The 24,216-nt window shown below is 36.3% G+C and overlaps 1 protein-coding gene and 1 long non-coding RNA gene across 3 annotated transcripts; both read left to right on the top strand.

Moving 5' to 3' along the window:
- The first annotated feature begins 1,935 nt into the window (after positions 1-1,935).
- On the top strand, positions 1,936-15,095 carry LOC146466132 (uncharacterized). 2 transcript variants are annotated; one of them, XM_085127736.1, is made up of 8 exons: positions 1,943-2,399; positions 8,960-9,300; positions 11,051-11,192; positions 11,939-12,085; positions 12,600-12,701; positions 13,389-13,605; positions 14,436-14,528; positions 14,849-15,095. In XM_085127736.1, the coding sequence occupies exons 1-8, from the start codon at positions 2,285-2,287 to the stop codon at positions 14,919-14,921; spliced, it is 1,230 nt and encodes a 409-aa protein (XP_084983862.1). In that variant the 5' UTR covers positions 1,943-2,284; the 3' UTR covers positions 14,922-15,095. The 2 variants fall into 2 exon arrangements, with proteins under 2 accessions (XP_084983863.1, XP_084983862.1); XM_085127737.1 differs by lacking the exon at positions 12,600-12,701 and having other exon boundaries at positions 1,936-2,399; positions 11,939-12,079.
- A 6-nt stretch (positions 15,096-15,101) lies between these two features.
- LOC146466131 (uncharacterized) lies at positions 15,102-19,990 on the top strand. Its single transcript, XR_014868126.1, has 2 exons — positions 15,102-18,601; positions 18,668-19,990. It is a non-coding gene; the product is annotated as an uncharacterized LOC146466131 (long non-coding RNA).
- The last annotated feature ends 4,226 nt before the right edge of the window (positions 19,991-24,216 follow it).

Raw genomic sequence — 24,216 nt, 5'->3', positions numbered from 1 at the left:
CCAATAAAATATAAACCTTATTGCACTTACTATTATTTAAGTACCGGACGAGTGCATTTAACAAAGCAAGCACGACAGCGTGTTTTCGACAGCTCGAATTATTAGAGAGATTTAGCATTGCGTTTACGTGAAACGGCAAACGTCACCTTTCACGTTTCACGTAAAATAGCGTGAACCTTTCGACTTTAGCTGGAATTTCGTGAGTTTCGGTGAAGCTGTTTTGTGACTCAATGTGGTGAGTTCATGAAGAAAAGTACGGTAAGGAGTGAGTTATGAAGGATTTTTAGACGTGAAACTTAATTTGCCCTAGTATGACTTGCCGGAAAAATTATTGGGGTACTTGTTTTCACCAATTAACTACTTATATGTATAAGAAAAAAGGAAGAAATACTTACGTAGTTCTCATGTAGACGGCAAACGCGAAATAGTCTGTTTTCACGTAGAAACGGCAACTGGCAAACGGCAAACGCGAAAAATGGCGGGAAAATCGTGGTCACGTGGTAATTTTTGCCGTTCGCGGTAAATCTCTTCACTTTATTTATTTTTGCCACTTTTCTTACTTCAATTGCATCTACAGTTTCTTATTTAGTAGCAGGATGATCTCAGCAAGCTTGTAAGAGCTTTTCACGGGAGATCACCCTTGGTTCTATTGGTTTTGTAGTAAATTATGCAAGGTAGATACATACATGTAACAGACCTAAACAGGTAACATTAACAAGAGTTGTAATAGATTTTTTTTTATCATTGAATTTCTAGACTTCTCATGCCTCGTAAGGATTAGGTTGATTTAAGATGAACCTTTTTACTTCTCTCTTAAAAGTATGAGGAGCTTTAATTTGCTTTCATAGTATTGGTAAGTTATTTCAAGTTTCAGAGCCTTTATGTTTCACTGAGAATCTTCCATAATTTGTTCTCTGAAAGTTGACATGGATATTAAACATTACAAAATATGGCAAGCATAAAAACGTGATTAAAAAAAATCATTACAATTCATACCAAATTGACGACCTGAGTGCGACATTTTCGCCGATTAATAAGCAAAAAAAGCGGGTTTAATTTAAAATATTAAAGCGCTACGGTTCGCTAGCTCCCTATGTTTTTTCACAAATAGTTGTACTGCCTTGAAAAAGCTGAAAGGGGAGTGAACAATAATAACTAACTAAATAAAACAATTTTATTTGTTTGTTTGTTTGTTCGGTTTTTAATACTATACGGTTTGCTTGACAACCGCTCTACAGTGGACTGAAATATTCCGTGATCTAACTTAAACTCGACCATTATCGCAAATTACTCCTGCGTCCAAACGTGGGCGTATCAATCAACTGATAACCACGTTGTGACATCATGACTGAGCAGACGTCAAATACATGACCTAGTGAAAACAATTGTATACAAAATTAAAGGACAAGTTCAAGTTAGAATCCAGTTATCACTTCCAACCGGAATCCGGAACAATGGACAAAAGATATTTATAGCTGGCATTGAAAAGCTGTCGAAGTGTCCTCCTTCAAATTCGCCACATAGCCCAGACGGGTTTCTTGAGGGTTCTGCTCGAAATATAAACAAAGTCAAACGACTTGAAAAATGTACGCTGACTCAGATGAGCAGAGACCTGGCTCATGCCCGTAGCCTGAAAACAATTGTATACAAAGTTAAGAAGTCTAGTCATGTTAGAATCCAATTAACACTTCCACCGGAATCCGTTAATCCAGCCCACAAGCCCAACAGCTTTAAAATTTATGGAGTTTCGTTTCGGCCCCTCAACTAATGTTTTTAAAAGTACTTTTAAAATCCTGAACTTGGAAATTTTTATCAAGGTGTTTTAAGTGGCACTTCTCATGCTACTGGCAGCCACTGGCAAGTTCTCTCAAGTTCTTACAGAAAGGCCAGGCGCACTATTGTTGTGATTGTTTGGATTGAGGATTCTTTGGGCTTTTCACAAGTGTTACTTAAATAACAGACAGGACGTCTGAAATTGTGTGTTGACAAAATGCATGTAACAATATGATAATTGGGCCGATTATCCTCAATCCTTTTTCCTGTTTTCTGTTCACAATATTTCCACAGTTTTTCCATAGAAGACACGGAAGTTTTGTTTCTTCTTTCTTTTGTAAATCACGCGCTTTGTTCCATCTGCGCAATGGACACACTCCAGGTCATGCGTGGAAAAAGCCCGCAGCGCCGTCGGCTTGCTTGGTAACCTTCCACACATGGCTCAGTTGAACAAACGCGTGAATCGCCTCACGTAGTCCTGTCTCCTCCGGTGAACGGTTGTTGTCGCGGCATGTGGTGGTTGAGTTGTTTTGAGAGGTCGAACATGTCTTCAAATTGGACTTTTTTGTCGGTTGTTTTGTCATCTGTTTTAGTCCACATCGGTTTGGCTTCAAATCCGCCTCATGGTAAGTTATGTTTTATTCAGCTCCGTTGTAAGCCATCGTCAGCGCGCCGAAGTCCACGTCCACACGGCGCGGGCTGGTCTTTTAATCTTACCGAACCCCGACCACGCTTTGTCTCAGTTGCAAAAACAACAGGATCAGTTCAGTAAATCAGGGTGTTTTTAAATGGGAGTTGTATTTGAAAAAGGCCACCGAAGTTTTGGCCGTTGAGTAATATCAAAGTTTTGCTGGTCGAAACTTTATATCTTTAGTCGAGATTCTAAGGTCAAATTTAAGCATTTGTTTTAAGCGTAAGCTAAATAAAGTACAATATTTGTTCAGCTGAAACTTAACAAGTCTTACTGTCCTTCTCTTCGGTAACTATGAAAAAGACTGTGGCTTATATTAAAGGTTTTGGTCAAAGAATACTTCAGTATCTTGCTCACATGTAAGCTGATCTTATTTCGTGTACCAGCTGGTACCCTGAAGGTACATGCTTACATGGCCTTGGAAAACAAAAAAATTGGAAATTGGCGTGGACTTTGACGTAGCGATTTTTATGCTAAAATTGTGGCGTAAAATTAAGGCGTATGAGATATGTACTTTAAAGTGTGGGTGTCAATGCATTGACTTTTTTAAATCTTTTACTACGAATAAAAAGTAAACCATTGAACGCAGTTCTAAAGTTTTGATTGGTTATTTACGCCATTTTACCATGCCCAACAATATGGTAAGAGAATGCATCAGGGTGAAAAGAAAATATCACTAAATCAGGGAAGGGAGGAAGGGAACCTCCACTCTGACAACAAACTTTGATGTTAAATGGTTAGAAATGTACTTGAAATACATGACTCGCAAAACCTCACAGAGCTGGGGCTGGGTGGAAAGCCCTCTTTACTCGTATTGTAGCATCAAATGAGGAGATTAAAAGGTTTCTGAACATAGCAACTATTTTGATGAGCATGGTCGTTTCGTAGTTCCACAGGCTAGTTTGCGGTTGAAATCTATTTCTGACGCGACGAAATGTGCAACAGGCATGCAGCGCTGTCGTGTTCGATGAATTTATTTCCCATGGAAAATTATTTTACCGCGGCCACAAAACGTGTAATTTCTTTAATGCAATCTTTCACAAAAAAGATTTCTGGAAGAAAGGGAAAAGATTCTACAGAGATAGTTCTATATCCAGTGAATATTGATGAACATTGCAGTTGAAATTTGATCGGGCACGCAAACTTTCCGGATTTATCCAAATTTTGCTCCACCAAACTGTTGACACCAGCCTGTCTGCCAACCTGTTGCCGCCTAGCAACTTTCCTTTTGTCTAACGTTATTCATACGTTGTTTTTCACTGTTGCAAGACAACATTGCGGACATCTTTAAGGAAATATATATATATATCTATATACCTATCATATCCGTCTAAATGTCACGCCACTAGGCATTGTTCTGTATTTTCAAATTTTGTATATCTTCACATGTATCCATTATTTTTGACAGTTGCCTGATGATTGCTTCGTAAGAAGCATGAAACTCTGAGTAGCAATAAATGTCTTTGATGAAATAATCCAACACTGAAAATATGTATATATATAAATATATTTTTCGCTCGAATTTGTGCGGCTTAGCTCCGCTCGGGCCGGATCGGCCCGACAAATTTATTAACCTCGCTACGCTCGGGCCTTTGGCCCTCACTTCGCGAGGAATAAATTCTAAATTTTAGTTTGAAAAGTAGAAATAACATTCAGGTGTCCCAAAAATTAGCTATGATTATCGTCTTTTTTTGCTTTTAAATTTCCCGCGCGCTGCCATTTTGGATTTTATGATGTTATACAGTTGTCGCTATTGTCAGTAAGTGGAAGTTCTTTTTATGTCATGAAATCCAACATGGCGGCGCATGGGAAATTTAAAAGTGAAAATTGGCAATAATCAAACCTTGTTTTCTCCGACACTGAATATTATTTCCATGATTTCCAACAAAACTTAAAATTAGATTGTATTTTCAACAATTTAACGTTCCTTTATTTCAACAGTGGAGGTTTCCTTTAATAAAACAATGTTAATTTCCACTCTTGCTCATCGGATATGAGATGTATAGTCTAGTGCTGCATGCCCTGTTGGCTATCTATCATCTTGTATTCAACATGCACTTCTGGAATAACTGTTACATGTTGCTTAACATTACCAATGTAAATAAGTAGATAGATCAAATAATTGAACAAAAAGGATAGTGTAAAAAAATATTACTGGTACTAATAAAAAGATCAGTAAGCTTTAATATACCAGGTCACCTTTGCTTTGCCCCAAAATTTTCTTCTTTCATACCCATCACTTTAATTAAAGAGTTAATACTAAACAGACCTTTTATGTTGAAAAATTCAAATTCAGAAAAACAAACAAACAAGAAGCCTAGTTCACCAGTAGTCTCTCAGTTTTCAGTCAGGTGAGGTTTTGCCCCTGGATCTCTTTGTCTCATGTACAACTTGTGATATGCTCAGCACATCATAATATTATTTAATATCTTCATTAATGGATATAAGCTTCATCTCTAGGTCATTTTTACATGGCATTTAAATGATTTTCACGACACTTTGCACTCTTTTTACTTGGTTATTTCTCCTGCAAGTAAAGCTGTGAGCCATATCAAAGCTTAGAGTCCAAATGTGTAGGCTCCTGCTGTTCTCAGAGACAGAAATGGCAAAAATGTCTTCCTGCATAAGATGTGTTCTAACATGTACCAGCCATTGAAACAGTGTGTTAAAACATGTTAAGGTTCTAGCTGTGTTCAAAGTCTGGGGAAAAAATCAGAAACACCACTACAATTGTTATGAAAAACATTTACTATAGCAAACCATCACTGGAAATGTACCACTTACAGTTCTGTAGGCTTATCCACACTCTTGACGCATCTTTAGGCAGTCAAAGCGAGTGTTTAAATACTAGAGGCCTAGCTATTTGCATAACAATGGTTTCTAGACCTTTAGTGCGTTTACTTTCACGTCAAAACTAAGTCTTACACTAAGGGCAAATCAGTCCCTCCTAGTCAAATACTTAACAAAAACCCAGGTTCCTAGTAATAACTTTACATAAGGCGTTTGATGTACAGTGTAGGCGAATCAATTTTTTTCAACAAGGGCTTTTGGGTGACAGGGCTTGACCTTACTAGTCTAGTGGCGAGTGACAGCTATGATTTAGCTAGCTAGCCATAACAAATTTTCTCTTGCCATACCTGTCACGCATGGTTGCACTTTGTCTTACAGCCAAGTTGGTTGTAACATGCAAGCCAAGAGCTCTACTTGTGAAGAACAAGAAAGGACAGAATGTACAGCACACATGGATTATTTTAAAAGAGGACAAAATAAAAAGTTAATTTATTTGAGTTGTTTTAAGTCTAAAATACTGATTCACACAAACTTCCTTGTCAACAAAACATTTTGTTTCATTTTCACTTTGTCAAATTAATTTTGCATACACAGGATTCAAATCCATTTTAAAAACATTCAAACCATTGAACTAATAAAAAACGTCCTTTCTGAAGTGTTTGTGACCTTTTAACCACACTGTGTATGTAAATTGCCTTGATATCTTGAAGGCCCACATTGTTTCACCTGTTGTTTGTCAGTTTGAGAACAAAGGCCTGAAAAAATTGATCTTTAAATAACCTTGTTATTTCTTTGTTAATCCAACTAACTGTATTTGAGTAAGACAGGAAATTCTATGATAATTATCCACAGATATACTACACGTAAATGCTTTTAATTTTAAAGCATTTTTAAAAGTCTTGTTCTCTTAATTTTCTTTTGTGATTGGTATTTCATCAGCAATACATCTCAGTTTGGTATCTACCTGTTAAATATTCCAATAAGTGCTTTGCAATTTTCACCAGCCAAACTTGGCTACTTGAAATTATTTTCGAGCATGGTTTTAAACATTAAAATTTCCCATCATTCAGTTGAATCTTATGCAGAGAACCAAACATTAGGTATCAAAATAATAATAATTAGTAGTATAATTACTCAGATGATTATAGAGATTCTGTTGATCTGATTAGTTGAGGATTGCGTCATATTCTGCTGTAATCACCTCGCACAAGGTGATTATAGGGGCAGCACTAACTTTCAAAATGGCCCTTAGCGATTTATGATGTTCCTGAGGAAGAAGTAAATAGGATGACAGAAAATGCAATTCCGAAAGGCAGTAAAGATGCAGCCAAGTCCGAGGTGACGCTTTTGGAAGGCAAGATATGAAAATTTTGCTAATTGTAATATTAAAAAAAACCCTTGTAAATTGCATGTTGTCGATGTCGATGACTTAAAATGAAGACAACAAATTAAGTTAAATTTGAGCAAGGTTTTCTTTATGTAAGGACGATGCCTACTAATACCGAAGTATTTTTGTTTGGTTTATGACAATGCGTGAAAAGCAGATCTTAGCAAGGGCTATTGAAATCCAAAACGAAAATTGGGTGTAGCTATGCATTTTTCAGAGATAAATTAAGCAATAATATCTCTGCCTCACAACAAAAACTTTTGATCTGCGACAACCATGTACTTGTTTAGTGAAGCCAATCAAGGACTTAATTCCTACCTGAAGCAGCTTATCTCCGAGGGCAATTTATAAACGTCCGTTAACTGGCAAAGCCATCATGTCAACAAGAAATGGTGGAGTAAAATGCCATCGCTCCGGCTCGAGTTCTACACCAAACAGCCTGGTTCATCTCCATCTATTTTGGTAAACAGGTCGAAGAAACCCAACATTCATTCACAGAAGTCAGTGCTTCGTCTCAATGAAGGGGCGGTTAAAGAATACTGACATTCTGCTTGAGGCTGTGTGCAGTTTATCGATTGCGAATGTGATTTCAATTGAGCATGTGTTCATTGACCAGGGTTCGTGCTACCCCTTGAAGTCCTTGAAAAGCCCTGGAATTTAATTTTAGATTTTAAAGGCGCTTGGAAAGCCCTTGAAAAGAAGAATTTTTGCTGAAAGTGCTTGAAAATAATAAAAAATCCTTGAATTTTTGCTCGGATGCAAAATAATGTAGGATTGTATCAAAGTAATTCAGGGATTGAGCGCAGATTTCAAAATCAGGGACATATTATATCCGGGGGAGCTTTGTTAAAGTTGCTATTGAGCAATGAAAACATTTCAAAACATTGTGCAAGACAAAATAAACTTGCTTTGAATACTCCTTGGAAACTTAGTTTTTGGTGCTTGAATACTCCTTGAATTTTATATCCAAAAACCAGCACGGACTACGATTGACGCGTGACAATTTGAAACAAACAAACGATCATGCAAAATCAACATTTTTCAGATGGTTCTTGCTTTTCTCTGATAATCACCTGAGTAATTATACTAAAACAATTATTCGCCTCAAGCTCAGTAAATATTGGTGAATATTCACCAATATTTACTTCGCCGTCGGCGAATAAATTTGTTAAATATTTCAAAATGGCAAGGTTGTACTATTTAATCTCTACATAATATATTTTACATGTATGTAAATCCATGGTATTTTTTTTTTTTATAACCTAAGATGGATAATAAATTATTATTAAAATTAAGGGTAAAGATATGGTGTATCATGAGAATGTGATAAAAAAAAAAGTCATTGTCAGTATTACTATGCTGTATGGTGAGCTAAATGGGATAACAACGTTAGAAGTTTGCAGAAGATGTGAAAAACTGAAAATTTGCCATTCTATGGCCTTTCTTCACTGTTGTACATATTGTACATGTAGAATAATCAAATTTTTTCTCAAAAGTTTACAACCTGTGCATCAAATATGCATTGGTTTATAAACAATTATTGTGTTGTCACAATATTAGTGTTGGAAACATTCCCAAACAAGACACCTGAAGCATTTACGTGGGATGTTTAGGTCGAAACAGGTATTAACTTTGCATGGCTGATTACCACAATTTGTCCTTGAAATGTAATGTCTTTGCCATGAACCCCAGAATTTCCACTATTCAAACTGTTGAGTACTTATCAGAAGTTATTCTTTTGATTTACTGTTTCAAAAAGGTGTGTTTTGAGTGTTGAAAATTTTCGCCTGGACGTGAATTTCAGTCACATGTTGACACGTCACTGAAATTTGATGACTTTATATTGGGGGTTAGGATATCAAAAATATTATAATCTCTGTCTGCTAGTCTTTGGTGGTCTTATGGTAAGGTTCTCACTTAGAAATCCAACAACCCAGGGGTCGGCTCTTGGGTTTGACTGTTCTTTAGATAACTTCTTTCTCTAACTCAAAAAAATAGGCCAGTGTGACTTATACTTCTTGTGTTATACTTCGTGTGTGAAAATTTAGAAGAAGGAAATGAGGGTTTCATACCAAATATTTCTTCTAGTTGAGAAGAGGGTTAATCCAGGTTTAATTTCATTCGAATACACGTAAATGAATTAAAAGAAATTACAATTTGTGACTACAATGAAGAAAAAAAGAAGAAAAAGAATGCTTGACCAAAACCTTGACGCAGTCTGCCCCAGGGAATCTGGCACTCAGAATTTAGGGGTCTGAAAATTTGTTTGAAAGATTTTAAAGCACATCTTTGAATTTTAGTTCCATTTTTTCTTGTAGGATGCAACGCACCACTGGGCTTTCAAGATAGAAAGGTTTCTGATTCTCAACTCTCATCTCCTCATTACTATGAAAATTTTTACCTTGGATATGGCAGGACACTTCACACAAAACCCGAATGTGCACGTTTATACAATGGGTGTGCGTGGTGTGCTGCTGGACGAAGAGGTTATTACATAGAAGTGGACTTAAAGAAAAACACTACAATAACTGGAATTGCTACTCAAGGATTCCCTGGCTTAAGTGATTATTACGTGAAAACATACAGAGTTGTCTACAGCAGTGATGGACATGAGTGGCAACAATTCAGAACCTCGAGTTCAGGCAATGCCAGGGAAAAGGTAAGCAACAAACAAGACTGACAGATACAAAATAACCCATTTTTAACTCGTGAATGCGCGCATGCGCAATGAACGAGTTATAGCGATAGCTGACTCTCGACTTGGTCGGTCGATCAGTCGATCAGTCGGTTTTGTCGTTAACTTTCGGGCGTGCGCAGTGAATGAGTTTTAAATTCAATTAGTGGAAAAAAACACGCGAACATTTGTTGTTCATGGCGCATCAGGAAATTCTTATTCAATATGTAGAGAATAATTTGACGATCATTTAGTGCAAGAATGGCGATTTTTCGTTCAATCTTTGCAAAGTTTCAAGTTTTTTCAGTTTTTCAGAAAGTCCGGGGTCGTAAACTCAATTAGTGAAAAAAAAAAAAAACGTGAAAATTTGTTTCACGACGCGTCAGAATTCTCTCATTCATTCTGTAGAGAATAATTTGACAATCATTTTAGTGTAAGAATGGGGATTTTTCGTTGAATCTGAGCAAAGTTATAGGATTTTTTCGTTTTTTTCTACGAAGTGCGGTTTCTTTCAAGAATTAAAAATAATTTAATTTAAAAATAATTTAATTAAAAAATAATTTTATTTGTCAGTTTTCACGCGAAAGCGGAACGTGCCATGTCACGCATCATTGACGTCGTAAACAAAATTATGCAAATGTCTGGTGAAATGAACACTTTTAAGATCTTGTCAGCTTTCATAGAGGTTTCAAAGGGAAAAAATGTTTCATTTTCGAAATTTACAACTGGTAATTTATGGGAAAGCAAAAGGACGCGGTCGATAAATAATTCTTATTTAGCAAGAGCTTGTCATAGTTCATTATTTTTACTTGAGGATTGCGTGGACTGAACTCCAAAGGAAAAATTTCACGCATTTATGTCGGGCATGAATCGTAATGCGATACTTTGTTGAACATATTTCCCTTTGTGAGATCGGCTTGCCCTACAGTAATTTTGTAATTTTAATTCCCAAAAAAACTTCACTTGCCCATCGGGCAAGTGATGGTTAGAATCCACTAGCCCGATCGCGAAATCCAGTAGCCGCGGACTATCACACGAATTTGCATGACGTAGCTGCACATGGCGTGCTCCTATAAACTTTGAATAAAAAAAACACGTGATATTTTTTAATCGGCGCATCCGAATAATCGGCTTATTCAATCTGTACAGAATAATTTGACAATCATTTTCATAGTACAAGAATGGTCATTTTTCGTTACATAATCGGGCAAAGATATAATTTCTTTTAGCTTTTGAGGAAGTTTCCGTAGCCGTCTAAATTGCAATTACTATGTGTCATCTGCATTCACGAGTTGGCTCACAGGAGCCTTTGATTCCCATGTTACTGAATCGCCTGATACAAGCTAGGCTCTAGGAACTGAACGCCCTTTTTGGTTTCACTCAGCCAACACAGCAGTCACCAGATGTCCAATATGAGTTGAAATAATCCAATTTCCAAGCCTGCCAAGTGCTTATAAAAGTCTGACTTTTAAATTTGACACTGGAATGTGATAAATATTGTGGACTTTGGAATGTGGATTGCACTTATGACACAATGTCACACATAAAATTTTATATTATGTTGGTGACAGAGTCATCTATGGATAGGAAGAAGACAAACTTCTTGGGGGGGGGGGGGGGGTTGGCCTCCCTCGCAGGCACTCTTTTGGCTCATCACGCAACATTTCCTCCCCAGCTTCTAGGGGGAGGGGATATCCACATTGTATCTAACCCTTTTGTTATCTTTTACTGGAAGATATGGCCTGGAAATTCAGACGCCCAGACAGTTGTTGAGAATATCTTCCCTTCGCCAATATCGGCAAGATTTGTGAGAGTTTTTCCAGTGTCATACAATTACGAGATTTGTATGAGAATGGAATTGTATGGTTGCAGGAATGGTAAGTATTTTTCTTTTCTCCAAAATTTGGGCCTACCTGTAATAGTTTCTTTAATTGATGTGATAATATTGATAATATTATTTTATGGTGGTGTTAGATATCCATGATTTGTATTCTGATGTCAGTAAGGTAGTGGCCAGTCTATAAACTGAGTCAATAGTGCGCAAGGGAAATATCAACTGACAGCACACAGTCTGTACACAAGAGGAACAAAATTGATTTTATACAAGAAAACAGATAAATACAACACCTGCACTTAGAGTTTTAAAATTGCATTTCATTGAAAAAAGAATTAATTTACAAACAGCAAAAATGTTGATTGTGCATTATAAGTAGGTATTATTCTTCATTGCAAAAAGAGACTTTACTCTACCTCACTGTGGACTATACTTGAGACTTCATGTTCCAGTTGGTCACTTGAGTGTTGTCGAAAGTTATCAACAACCACATTTGTGATTATTGAGTCTTTGATACTTTGATATCACACACACTTAGTATTGTTATCAATTAATATGAAGTGAATGCAACTTGATGTGTACAGTATTTACAACATATACGTTTGTATGTTTTAAGTAGTTGACTGACATAATTAAAGTCTTTGAAACTAAAAGCTCACATGGATGCTTTCCTTTCTTGAAACTGTCTTGCTCTTAAAATTCAGGCCAACCATAATTTATTATTTGTTATCTAACATATTCTGTTATGGTCTTAACTGTACACGATAAACAATATGATGCCTATTTCAGATACATTGGATAAAACAACCAGAGTTACTTCTACCACTCCAACAACTTTGCCAACCCCAGTTCCCACAGTATCTGAAAGACAGAGGACTTCCACTTCAAGTGCAATGCCAAGTCCACATGAAACAACCACTTCCTCCCAAGGTTCAGGTAAGGAAGAGGTTAACTTCTGTATGTTTCAAACAAAGACATCCATATTAAACAACTACGTGTAGATCCATTCATTCCAGTTGAAACTAGCTTGCTTTCTTTTTTGTTATATATACATTATGATAATATTAAGTACAGTACATGTACTGTACCTATGTTTCACAGTAGCTGAGTCCCATTTTCAAATCAAAGGCCATGCTTTGTAAATAGCCATCTGGTTTGCCTCCCAACAGTTGGGATTTTTAACATATGTAATGTTCACTTTGTATATTTATTTCACTGATTTATAGTGTCCCCGATTAGTAATTGTAATTGTTGTTATTAATTGTAATTATAATAATATTGTAGTTGTCGTTGCAAATACCTTAAAGCTAAACTAAACTAATTACTTAGACACTTTAATAAAGTCATTTATTTATTTCATTTAATATATAATTGTTCCAGCCCAACATCGTTCTCCATTATGTTATGGTCTCAACTGTACACACTGAAACTATGATGATGTCTATTTCAGATACAACAGATGAAAAGGTCATAACAGCATCTGAAAGACAGAAGACCTCCACTACAAGTGCTAGTATTCCTAGTCCACATTTAACAATGCCTTCCTCCAAAGGTTTGTTAATATGCAAACTAAAACAAACGTGGCAAATCTGGCTGTTAAATTATTCAAAGAGACAAGCAGGGTCATAATGAAGGAATGAGGGCAGCTACATGTTATTAAGAACCGCTATTCAAAGCATTTGTATGCAGACAATAGTGTTACAATTTACTGTATGATTTCATCTTTCAGGTTGTTGTCAGTATTACTAGCGATATGTTTTCTCTTTTTTCAGTTTTCGTTTTGTTTTGTGTTCTTTTTTTTGTTGTTCATGTCAGTGCCAATTTTTAAGTGCCATTATGTTAGGTGTACCAGAGCATGATTTCTTCATAGGTACAGTGTACAGCATGTTACACATACATGTGCATGATACCCACTAGCCTGAAATGTATTGATTTACATGTAAGGAGTTGTTTAATAGCTACTGTATTTGGGAGTCATAGATTTACTCATGTCTTCACTCTGAAGAGGGGCTAATGCCCGTAACGTCAGCACTTAAATCCCTTAATAGTGACCAAATTAGATTATCAACTCTGATGACGAAACTGAACATTAACATTTTGTTTAACAGGCACTGAAAATAATTATAGAAATTCCACAATTGCTATACACATGTAAAGTCCAGTTGTTGTACTAATTAGATCTCAATTATTATTACTCTCAGCATTTTAAAGAAAAAGAAACCTTTCATTTGTTTTTCAGGTTTTCAGATTAAGGATCCGTCTCCACACAAGAATCCACCGACTGTGCCAACAGAGAAAATAGACTCTCATGAAGAAGAGAATGCACGTGTGGGTGAATATCGCTCTGCACGTAATACCCTAGTCATTGGCTTGATTGTTGGTGCGGCATTATTATTCATTTGCTTAGTGCCAGTTGTCATGTTGTTTCTTTTCAAATGCCATGAGAGACAAAAAAGGTGAGTTCTTTGTAAATTCATTTACTTTTGTCGCATAGCCTTATCTAAATCTGCATTATTATGTAAAGTTAAGTTTTTCTGTTTTTTGTAATTTATTGTAATTTTTTTTCATTATGTTCTCGTGCTCGTCTTGTCCCGCCTCGACTAGCATTCTGTCTATTTACAGCACAAGCCCTTTATATCATCTGAATTTGTAAATAAAATTGTTGTTGTTGTAAATTACATGTAAGTGGTTTTCATAGGCAGTGATCAAACTGACACCTCGCAATGCTGGATTATTGAGAGAGTTATTAGGCTATTTTCTCTTTTTAGTTTAATAAAATTTAAAGTAACTAGTCAAAGTTCTCTGATTTGTACAGTAAGCAGTGCATTGATAGAAGATTCCTTTCACTGAAGGAAAACAAATGGAGTGAAACAATATTTTTCACTAAAATTATTAATAAATGCTGACTTTCATATTGCGTATGTTAATTTTGTAAATGCCAATAACAGTCTTGTCGATTTCAATGGATAAAGGGCATAGCATCTGAATCTGTGGCGCTGTGTTTTTAGGGGAGAGAAAAGAATGTTTGGTTTTATCAACTGGCTTGATAACTAAAGGTTTTATTGGCCTCTTTAAAAAGATACAAAAGTTAATGTTTTCAGTGCTTGATCTTCAGCAGAGTGATATGCTCTGGCAAAGTGGTACTGTTTATAATACCAGTTAGTATTTTTCGTTTGTATCTTTTAACTTATAGAGGCCAATTTACCTTGTCAACTCAATATTGATGAAAAAAAACTTGCCTTCATTGTCAGTTTAAATAATCTACTTTTTATTTCCTTCCACTCAGTTATATTTCTAAATATCAAGTCAACGATGATGTTTACCATGGCATTCCTTTAACTAGTGTTGTTTATGATGCGGGTCTTTGTAAACAAGAACTGTAAGTATTGACACTAAAATATAAATAGCTTTTGTTTTGTTTTTTTTCTTTTCATTCTGTGTTTTGCTGTTGTTGGTTGGTTGTTTGTTTTCTTTTCTTTTCTTTTTTTCCTTTTTTTTTTTTTGTTTCTTTGTTTTTGATGGCTCAAGATTTTCAAACAGAAAAGCCTTAGATCCTGAAAGACATACATGTACACGTGTAAAATTCTAAAATTCTCAGAGCGAGTCTCACAACTAACATTAAATGTATACTTCATAAATGAAAAATGCAGTGCTCTTGAATTGTTACAAAATTGTTCAGAATTTATTGCTTCTTTTTAGTGATGAATACAAATATCCAGCTTTTGAGGAATACAGCTCAGATTTAGGCCACCATGGTCCTTGCCCGGTGTGAAACAAGTGGTGCGTGGAAGGTTATCATAAAATTTGTCAAAGGTTCTCAAGTTTTTCATCATTAATAAGTAAAACTGTAAAATTGTGATCTTAATACCAGTGAAAAAGCTGTATTGAGATAATCTGTCATAAATTATTTATTGAGTTAGTAGACATGCAAGGTAAGATTAATTTTGATAATTTTGATAAATAATTTTTAGAATGTTTTATATTATTATTTTGTTGGGATAACTTCATGTACAAAATAATCCATTATGGGTTTGTTTGATTTACTTAAGTTCAGAATAAGAATGCACAAAACAGCTAACAATCCCTCCCCCTATATCAGTAAATTCAATATCATGCAAATTCTCCTCACTGTTCTGACTATAAAATGTATCGCAGTAGTCAGGAGAACTTATTTCAGAATCTAGACATTTTCATCTGGGAGATTGTTGTTCCCTTTATTCTCATGAAGTCTGTTGATTAAGTGATGATGTTTTAAGCATGGTCGCTATTTGGGCTGAAAGGCATAAATCCATAATTTACAACCACTAGCTTTAAGAATATGTATCCCACACTTTACTGAGTTCAAATTACTGATACCCTAATGCCTGTAAATGGCATTTTTTTATGGACAACATATCGATCAAGTATACATCTACGTTTTGTTAAATACATTATTGTTATGCATTACAAAATGAATTTTAAAGTTGTGTAAATCATTGTTGTGCAGCATAAATTGCTTCCATGAATCCTTCACTTCATGTGTTATACAATCGCAACTTATAAGTAACAGTTTGCAGAATGCTCAGAATAAAATCTTGGACAGAGTTGTTTCTGTGATCCAGCATGTTCAGTTACAAGCAACCAAAGGCACACCACAGGAAGTGCATGAAATAAGCGCAGACTTCTCACTTCCTGTTTTCCTGTTTTATCGAAAATCTTTTAGTTGTATAACGGTTGCACGTGAATTATTCAGGAAAGCGATGTATGCTGCACAACATCGATGGATGACATTCAAACTTATCATGTACAACGTTGATTTATACCACTTTAAAATTTGTTTTATTATGGATAATGATAATGTATGCATCAAAATTTTGTTGTAAAAAAAGAGCCATACCTCTCCTTTTTCATAGGCATTACTTTATGTGCAATTAGTGTTGCATACAGCTAAAATTTTGAACAAACCCTTAAATTGAGGTTAAATTCTTGTACACTATTCCAATGAGAATATGTGCATGGCATCCATGTAGAGTCATTTTGTACACTGTTCCAGAGTGGGCATGTGCTGTGTACATGACAGTTTGGATTTTTTTCTTTTTCTTTTGTTACTAATTTTGTTATTACATTTATCTTGGGCACGGACCCAATGTGGTTATGCACAAGAAACCTTTTTCAATGCAACAAAAGAGGATTACGCCTCTTATAATCCTTAAATTTAATTAGCCAGTTCAAATGGGAGCTGCAGTTAGAAATTTTATGAGAAGTTGTCAATAGCTAATCAAAAGCGTTCAATGGGTGGCCCGATTTGCCACAGAGAACTGTAAAAAATGGGATGTCTCAAGAGTGGACATGCATTCAACTATGGGATTGTCAGGGATGGTACAGTACTCCTAACGATGCATGCTGAATCATGCGTGAAATTCAGCTTTACAAAACTTGAACACACACACACACTCATCTATTTCTGCTGATTAGGCTGAAAGGCGTTTTTCAGAGAATGAAATGGCACACCCACTGAAGCATGCGGTTAGTTTTCAGTACAGGCATTTAGGGTGCCACCTCCCACAATGATCCCATAAGACACACACCCACTCTTGTCCCTTGCCACTCTTTAGTCTTTTCCAAAGTGAGCTGTTCCTTTCACAGGAGTGCTATATTAAATATGGGGAACACAGAATGTCAGGTGTCCCTTGGTAAGGGAAGTGTTAGGGTAAGAGGGTCAAATTTGCAGTCCTCTTTTGATATTTAACATTTTACATTTAACATAATTTTGGTGGTTGTGTTGTATTCATTTGGGACATATTTAACTATTTCTTGACAGCTGATCAAATATTTATCAGGGAAAGAGGTTTTTTGTGCACTATTTTAGATGGATATGTACAAAATTGTTCAATTTTTTTTTTTTGGGGGGGGGGAGAGGGTTACAAATTATGACAACAATATTTATGACACAGGAGTGTTGTATTAAATATGGGGAACACAGTTGTCCCTTGGTAAGGGGAGTGTTAGGGGAAGAAGGTTCAATTTTTAGTTCTCTTTTGATATTTAACATTTAACATGGAACATAATATTGGTGCTTGGTTTGTATTCACGTGGGACATATTTAACTATTTCTTAACAGGTGATCAAATATGTAAGGAAAAGTTTTTTTGTGCACTATTTCAGATAGATATGTACAAAATTGTTCAATTTTGAGGGGGGGGGGGGGGATTACAAATTATGACAACAATATTTATGACCATGCCGTAGAAGTATGTAGGGCAAGATAATAAGAAAAAATTGGGTTGTTATCCCAGAGAGTTAACACACAATTTTTGACTGTTAAAATATATTTTTGTACACTAATCCAGAGAGTTTATGTGCAGTTGAAATTGTTGTGATTGAGCTTGATTTTGCAGTTAGTGAAAGAAACATATCAAGTGTTTCATCTACACCTTTTAACTCTTTGTTTAGATGTTTTGTACACTAAACAGGAGTCTAACTACTACAATAAGTGAAAATAATTATATTGTAAATCCAAAGAACATTATTTTGCAATTGCCATGTTAGTATGGTGAAGTTCTTTTTATGAGTAATATATTTTTGTTAAAGTAATATATTTTGTACACTATTCCAGAGAGGCTATGTACAGATTTAAAATGTTTTACATATGAAGTAGCAACAAATGTTGAGCAGTAGGTTTTTGTTTTTTTTTTTTTGTAAAGATCTATTTTGGACACCATTCCCAAGGGACTGCGTTCAAAGTTGATGACCCAGTTTTATAAAATAACCTTCAGTGGACGTGTGCTCTGATTAAGCAGACAAGTTGAATATTTTGTGGGTTATTTTGTAAAGGAAACACAAAACATTTTGTTTCACTACACACAAAACACTACGCTACAACTTTAATCTGATAAAAAGTTCCATTTCTTGAAATGTTAATTTTTGCACCTCCAATTTATCATTAATTCGTATGTTCTTAATGAGAAGCTGACATATCTTGGGACCCCCTTTCAGGAAAAAAAAAAGTCCCTCTAAAATGCCCCTTGTGGGACCTAATGGGGCCCCAGATGCTGATCGGCCTCATTATGAAAGCGAGGCTTTGTGCATAGTTTATTATGGAAATTAGTTGTCAGTCATTTTTTATTACCTTTACCATAAGTAAGCAAAACTAATTTTTCCCTTAGCCTCGCTTTAGAAATGAGGCTCAAAGCAACTCGGAGAAATGGCTTAGTTCTGGAGGAAATCCTGGGAATGGATGGATATTCGTAGGCTTAAACACTTGCATTACTATTTGCAAAACTACTTTCTATACAATAACGCCAATTATACAATAATAAAAATAACATAATAACAGAAGAGGAAAAGACAAAGTCAGTGGACTTTTTTTTTCTCTAAAATTTCCAGTTGTGCTTACGAAAAGAACACAAATGTTTTGAGTTTGTTAAATGTTTAAACAGGGTTCAAAGAGAAAATTGTGCAAATGTCCTGTTAGTACTATAAATTTAACGGTTAATTGATTTTTTTTTTCTGCCTAGGTTTCCTCAAAACCATTTGCAGATTAAAACTGTTTAGTTGCAGTGAGTAGTGATACATAGTTAATTGCTGTTATCTTGTACACTGTTTCAAAGATAGCATGTGCAAAATGCTTTGTTACTACCCATAATATTGATTAACGAATAGTTACGGTGCGAGGGTCACTTAAAACTGGCCAATCAGATCACATTATGATACGAACAGTGAATAATTCCGAAATTTTAGGTTTTAACTGTTGTTTTACGTCTACTCGTGATTGGTTCAGTCGGCTTTGGTTGAACAAGTTCATTGTTCTTGTTCTGCAATCTGATTGGCCAGTTTTGTTTTAGTGACCCCGGTAACAATAGTCGCACTGTAAGGTCGACACAGACGAAGGGGCTGGACCCTGCGACTAAGTCCCTTCGTGTGAACTACCCATTTACATCAAAAAAATCTAGTCGCAGGGACTACATGAAACTAAACCAATCGCTGATCAGTATTTTAGGTCCGAACTCCCCTTCAAGATGGCGACCGACGGGGAGGTTGAACGAGTACAGTCAATCTATCGCGTCTCCTATTTAAAATTTTATTCGACATGGCCTGGAGAATAAATCTTGAATTTGTTTGTAATAAAAGGCCTGAGCCTTGTTTGAATAGCTACTGTGTTTTTCGAACCTGGATCAGTAGTATACCGAACCCTAGAAGAGTACTGACTAATTTTATAGATCGACAATGTGTTGTTTTATTGACGTGTACCTGTATTTCAATGTTTTGCGGTTAATTTAGTAAATTCAGTTTCACTGTTTAGGACCGCTCCTTCTTCGTCTCTACGCTTCCCTGGATTTTCCCTACATTTTACTATTTCGAGGTGTAACAGGTCCGCGCGTGTAAACCCTTCAAGGGACTTGTCCCCACGACTCGTCCCATCGTGTAAACCCTACAGCGGACTACTCCCTTAAACAAGTCCCTGCAAGTAGTCCCCTCGTGTGTGCCGACCTTTAAACTGTTTTACACTTTTGCAGAGAGACTGTGCATATTACACGGTTGATACATAGTTTAATGCCATTTTGTAGCGCATCCTCGGTGTAAAAACCTGCAAACTCTCATTGGACGTAATATAAAGCAACTCCAGTAGAACAATCGTGTGAATAGTGTGTGAGGCAACAAAAGATAAAAAGACTTCGCAGGTTTTCACACCGAGTATCATCACATTTTGCACACTGTTTTGAAGAGTACGTGCACAAAATGTTTTCGTCGCTACGTATTATGATTAATGGTAACTGTTATTTACGTTTAACTTTGCTGTACGCCCTTTTGTCAGAGGACGTATTAACAGTGTAATAAACATTGAATGTCCAGTGAACACAAGTTCGTTAGAGTCGTAATACCCTAAAATTCCGAACATGGTAATACAACTCCCAAATTTCAGACACAAACATTCTTCCGATGTGTGAGGCAGTTGGCTGTTCGTATTGTCGAGCTCAACGCGTTTCGAACACAAAATTCCCTGCCCCGAAAATAAGCCACTAACGCCTGGGGTTTACTGTCGGAAAATTACGAAGACATTTTTCATCTGTCGGTAGGTTTCGGTCAGTTTGTATAGGAAATATCACGTACTTCGTTGTTTGTAAAATGAGCTTCAGTTTGAAAAGATGCGAAAAATTACCAGAATCGCCGCCAATTGCTAAGCTTACATCAGTGAAGTTGTTCAGTTACTGTTTTCGAGGGGTTATAAGTGTCGTCATAGCAACATCGATGGTGCAAGGAAGTCGATCCGTCTGCATAGGGGGCCTAGATCCTAACAAATCTATTAAAGGGCGCTTTTCCATTCAACCCAACTCAACGTTCCAGTTTGAAGTTTCTAAATATTTTTTACCTGCCGAATGGAAAAGTATTTTCCGGTTGACCCGCGCAACCTTTTCCATTCACGATTTTTTTTTACGTAAACCGAAATAAAACAAACAACTTGTTCCGGAAAATGTCTGTTCCATTCGATTCTTCCGAAACGTCCGGAATTTTTGGACAAATGGAAGAGAAGACTGTTTAACGAGTTGACGAAGTTAGGTATGGTCACCAAAAACAAACTGTATCCTGAAACTCGTTAAACTGCAGCCGACAAGTCAAACAATGAGTTCCGTGACATTTTGATCAAACTTAGAAGTCACTTCATATACTGGTATGTAAACAGTGGCCAGTTAGTAAAGTAGTAGGTATGAAACTGTCATTAATTCAACTAATAATGTGTGGATGCTTGTTCGATCGAATCAAGCACACAGCTCGTGCGATTGACGAGATATCACCAAATTTCCTCAACGATGATGATTTCACTCAGTAATGGCCCGGGATTAATCAAACGGCGGCCAATACCGTTGTAAAACCTTCCTAAACGCAGTCTATACTCGGAACATTCACTATAATCGTACTATTTCCTTCTCGACACTGTTAAATGGAGGCCGAACAGTCCCCATACAAAACAATTTTTACAGTTGTACTTACCAGTTCGCCCGCTCGGCTTGTTTCCCAAAAAAATGATTCGTGACGGGAAGTTGCCCTTTAGTTCCTAGAAACCGAAAGAAAGTTGACGTCATACGTTGACTCTGGTCATGCTACACATATTAAAAAAATGTTTGAACTTAAGATGAATGATATGTTGAGAATACTATTTCGATGGAAATAAAGGCCACATGTTAATTATAGGGAATTGTAGAAAAAATTAAACAAGATAATTTAGAATTCTAATAGAAACTGGTGCCAAAACAGACTGTACTATAAATAGAAAATTACCTTACCAAAGAAAAATGTGTTCAAATCAAGAGACAAAGTTATCACGTCATAAATTTTACAAGCTTGTTTCTCCAACTAGTAGAGTAGAATAAATCAAAGGAATGGTGGATATATTTTTGGAAAAGCATAGTCTCTCAGCTTGATTGAACATACTTTTTTCACTCAGTTTACATAAATCAACACCCTGAGAGCAGAGCCTCCTTAATCGAGCAAGCAAAAGAAAGGCTCTGCTAACAGGGTGATAAATCCAGGGCTAGTTTCGCCGTACACCGTACAGTATTCAACTAGACGTTGCTGGTTGTTTTAGACTTTTAAAGTATGAAATATATTTTCTGTGATAAATGTATACAGACCTGTAAGTTCGAGTGTGGCGGTTTGTATTCGATGTAATTAAGGTTGGTTCTTCCGGCTTCTCTTGGTTACTGACCTTTAAATCAAACGACTAGAAATTATATACCTTCTATTGTCAACGCGTATTTTGTCTGAACAAATTGAGGCTTGTCCCGTTTCGCAATGGGATGTTTTTGCGAAGTCTAGGAGCGACTTATACTTTATACTTGGCTCTCTGATCATTTTGAGAAACGGGGCATTCGTCGGGACCTCTTCGGCTCAACATTGAAATTAGAAATATTTCAGAAAAGTGTTTACGAATGTAAAGAAACGCTGATATATCGTCACGGTCTACACAGAGCTCGTTTTCAATTGCGGACGTGCAGATCTCTTCAGTTCTACAGCATTTTTCAGTCGTCATGCATCTTGTTTTATTTCGTTTGGCATTGAAAAGTATAGTATTTCCCAATCTGTAGTGTTATTTTCACAATATAGTGTTGTTCACCAGTCGCATAAACAACTACAAATGAATGTAAAATAATTATGTACGGTCTGTCGTCCACTCATTGTAACTATATTAGGGTTTGTAAGGTTTGGTCAAATGCAAGCATTGCCCATAGGAAATCATATTTTTTACTCACCGCAGCGGCTCGACACATCTTTTTCTGCTAAGGAAAGCAACAAAAATTGGGGACTTTCCCTGTATTCCAAGAAACCGAAAACATTAATAATACATTATGAATATTAATAATATTGACGCCATTTGGCGATATGCTGCTTAAGAATTTTTTGTTGCGGAGTGTTACAAATGAATACTGGTGTAAGAAATAGAAAAATGTTCTGAAATAATGGTTTGAGTCGCCAAGAAAAACTAACATCAATTCTGGAAAATCGTAAAAGGGACCAGTATGGTTAAAGAACAGGGAAAGAAAAGTTTAACGAAGATCAAACTCATGTTGGTGGCAGTGGAGCTGCTGTAACGAAGAATGATATTTTCCTTTCCCTTACACCACTTAACGCAGGGCCGAAAAAACACTATAAATTCCCACAAGCTGAAAGAATTACCACATCATGCAAAGATAAGGAAAGATAAAAAAAATCAATGCAGCTATCAGTCGATATCAGATTAAAATTATCTAGCCTTAACAGCACCATAATACCGCCTCAGTTATTTTTCTCATGCTAATTATTTACTCCCCAATCCTTTGAAAAGGAAGACGAAACTGATGAATATTCTAAATCAATCGAGAGACTGTCGCTGTTATATGTATGCAACTCACCTGACGCCATCATGAAAATGGCATATTATTGAGCTGTTTGATATAAGAGAAAAATACTGGGAAAACATCGATCCATATCATCAAGAAGGCCATAGAACCCCAAGGGCTGTATGAATTAATACCGACTACTAAGGTATTTATCTGATTTATTTCATGATATTGTGCGTTAGCTACCATTCATTTATATTAAAAGCCCGTTTCAAGACGACAAAACTATTGACGCACGCAGGTTTTTGGAATCCAACTGGCGCACCATGTGCCCGTGAAGTTGATTTTCATTGGCATAGAATTGAGATAGACCTCGATCAGTCTCCACGACATTCGTGATTTCATATCGTGACATGAGACGGCTTATTAAGTTGAGAAACACAACGTTTGTCTTGATCATGTTTTAGGCCTGAAGGTAAACAGTTTTATTTTCGTGATTCTGGGTTGAGAGGGGTGGTGTTGGCAAGGAGCGGTCGCCGTATTTAATGACGGTACGATAAGGATGATTCAGACAAACGGAAAACGATTTTCTGAAATTGTAAATCAGAAATTATCAAGACTTGAAGAAGAAATAGTATTAATTAGACGGCATTTAATTTTGTCCAATTCAATGGAAGAACTGTTTTGATTGGATTTTATCTTTTATATCTTCCCGGACTTTCAGTTAATTGAACATTAAATGAAAATGAGTGCGTCTTTTCTTTTTTTAGCGATATTTAATAAGCAGTCTGGAACAATCGATTTCTTCTGTAGTAGTAGTGGCTGGTATATCTTAGTATTGACCTTGACAGGTACTCTTCCATAATGCATAATAGACTACGACTAGATGCCTGTGCATTAAATTGGGAAAAAGTGTATTTAAATTTGTTTCAATTAAAAAAAAAACCGACATTCTTTTCCTATTTCTCCCTGATCACTGTTTCCGGCCCTGCATGCAAACTGGACCAGATTTAAGAATTGGTTCATGCTTAGTTAAGTTAAGTTATGGATGCACACAGGAAGTTTGGAAAGCACAAGAGAAGCGTTAGAGCTACGCCGAGAGCTCTAGCTCTAGCTTCTTGGGCCGCTCTCCAAACTTCCCGTATCCATAACTCGATATTCGCACGCTAAGCATGAACCAATTCTTAAATTTTCAACGGTGTGCATATGTTGTCAGCGGTGCTGCTTTTTATTACAAGGCAGCGGTTTCGTTAGCCTGTGAACAGGCGACAA

Source organism: Pavona decussata, unplaced genomic scaffold (genome assembly GCF_977016875.1).
Source record: "Pavona decussata unplaced genomic scaffold, jaPavDecu1.1 SCAFFOLD_153, whole genome shotgun sequence".
Classification (NCBI taxonomy): Eukaryota; Metazoa; Cnidaria; class Anthozoa; order Scleractinia; family Agariciidae; genus Pavona; species Pavona decussata.
Note: the sequence above shows the minus strand (reverse complement) of the source record. Positions and strands in the feature narration are given on the sequence as shown.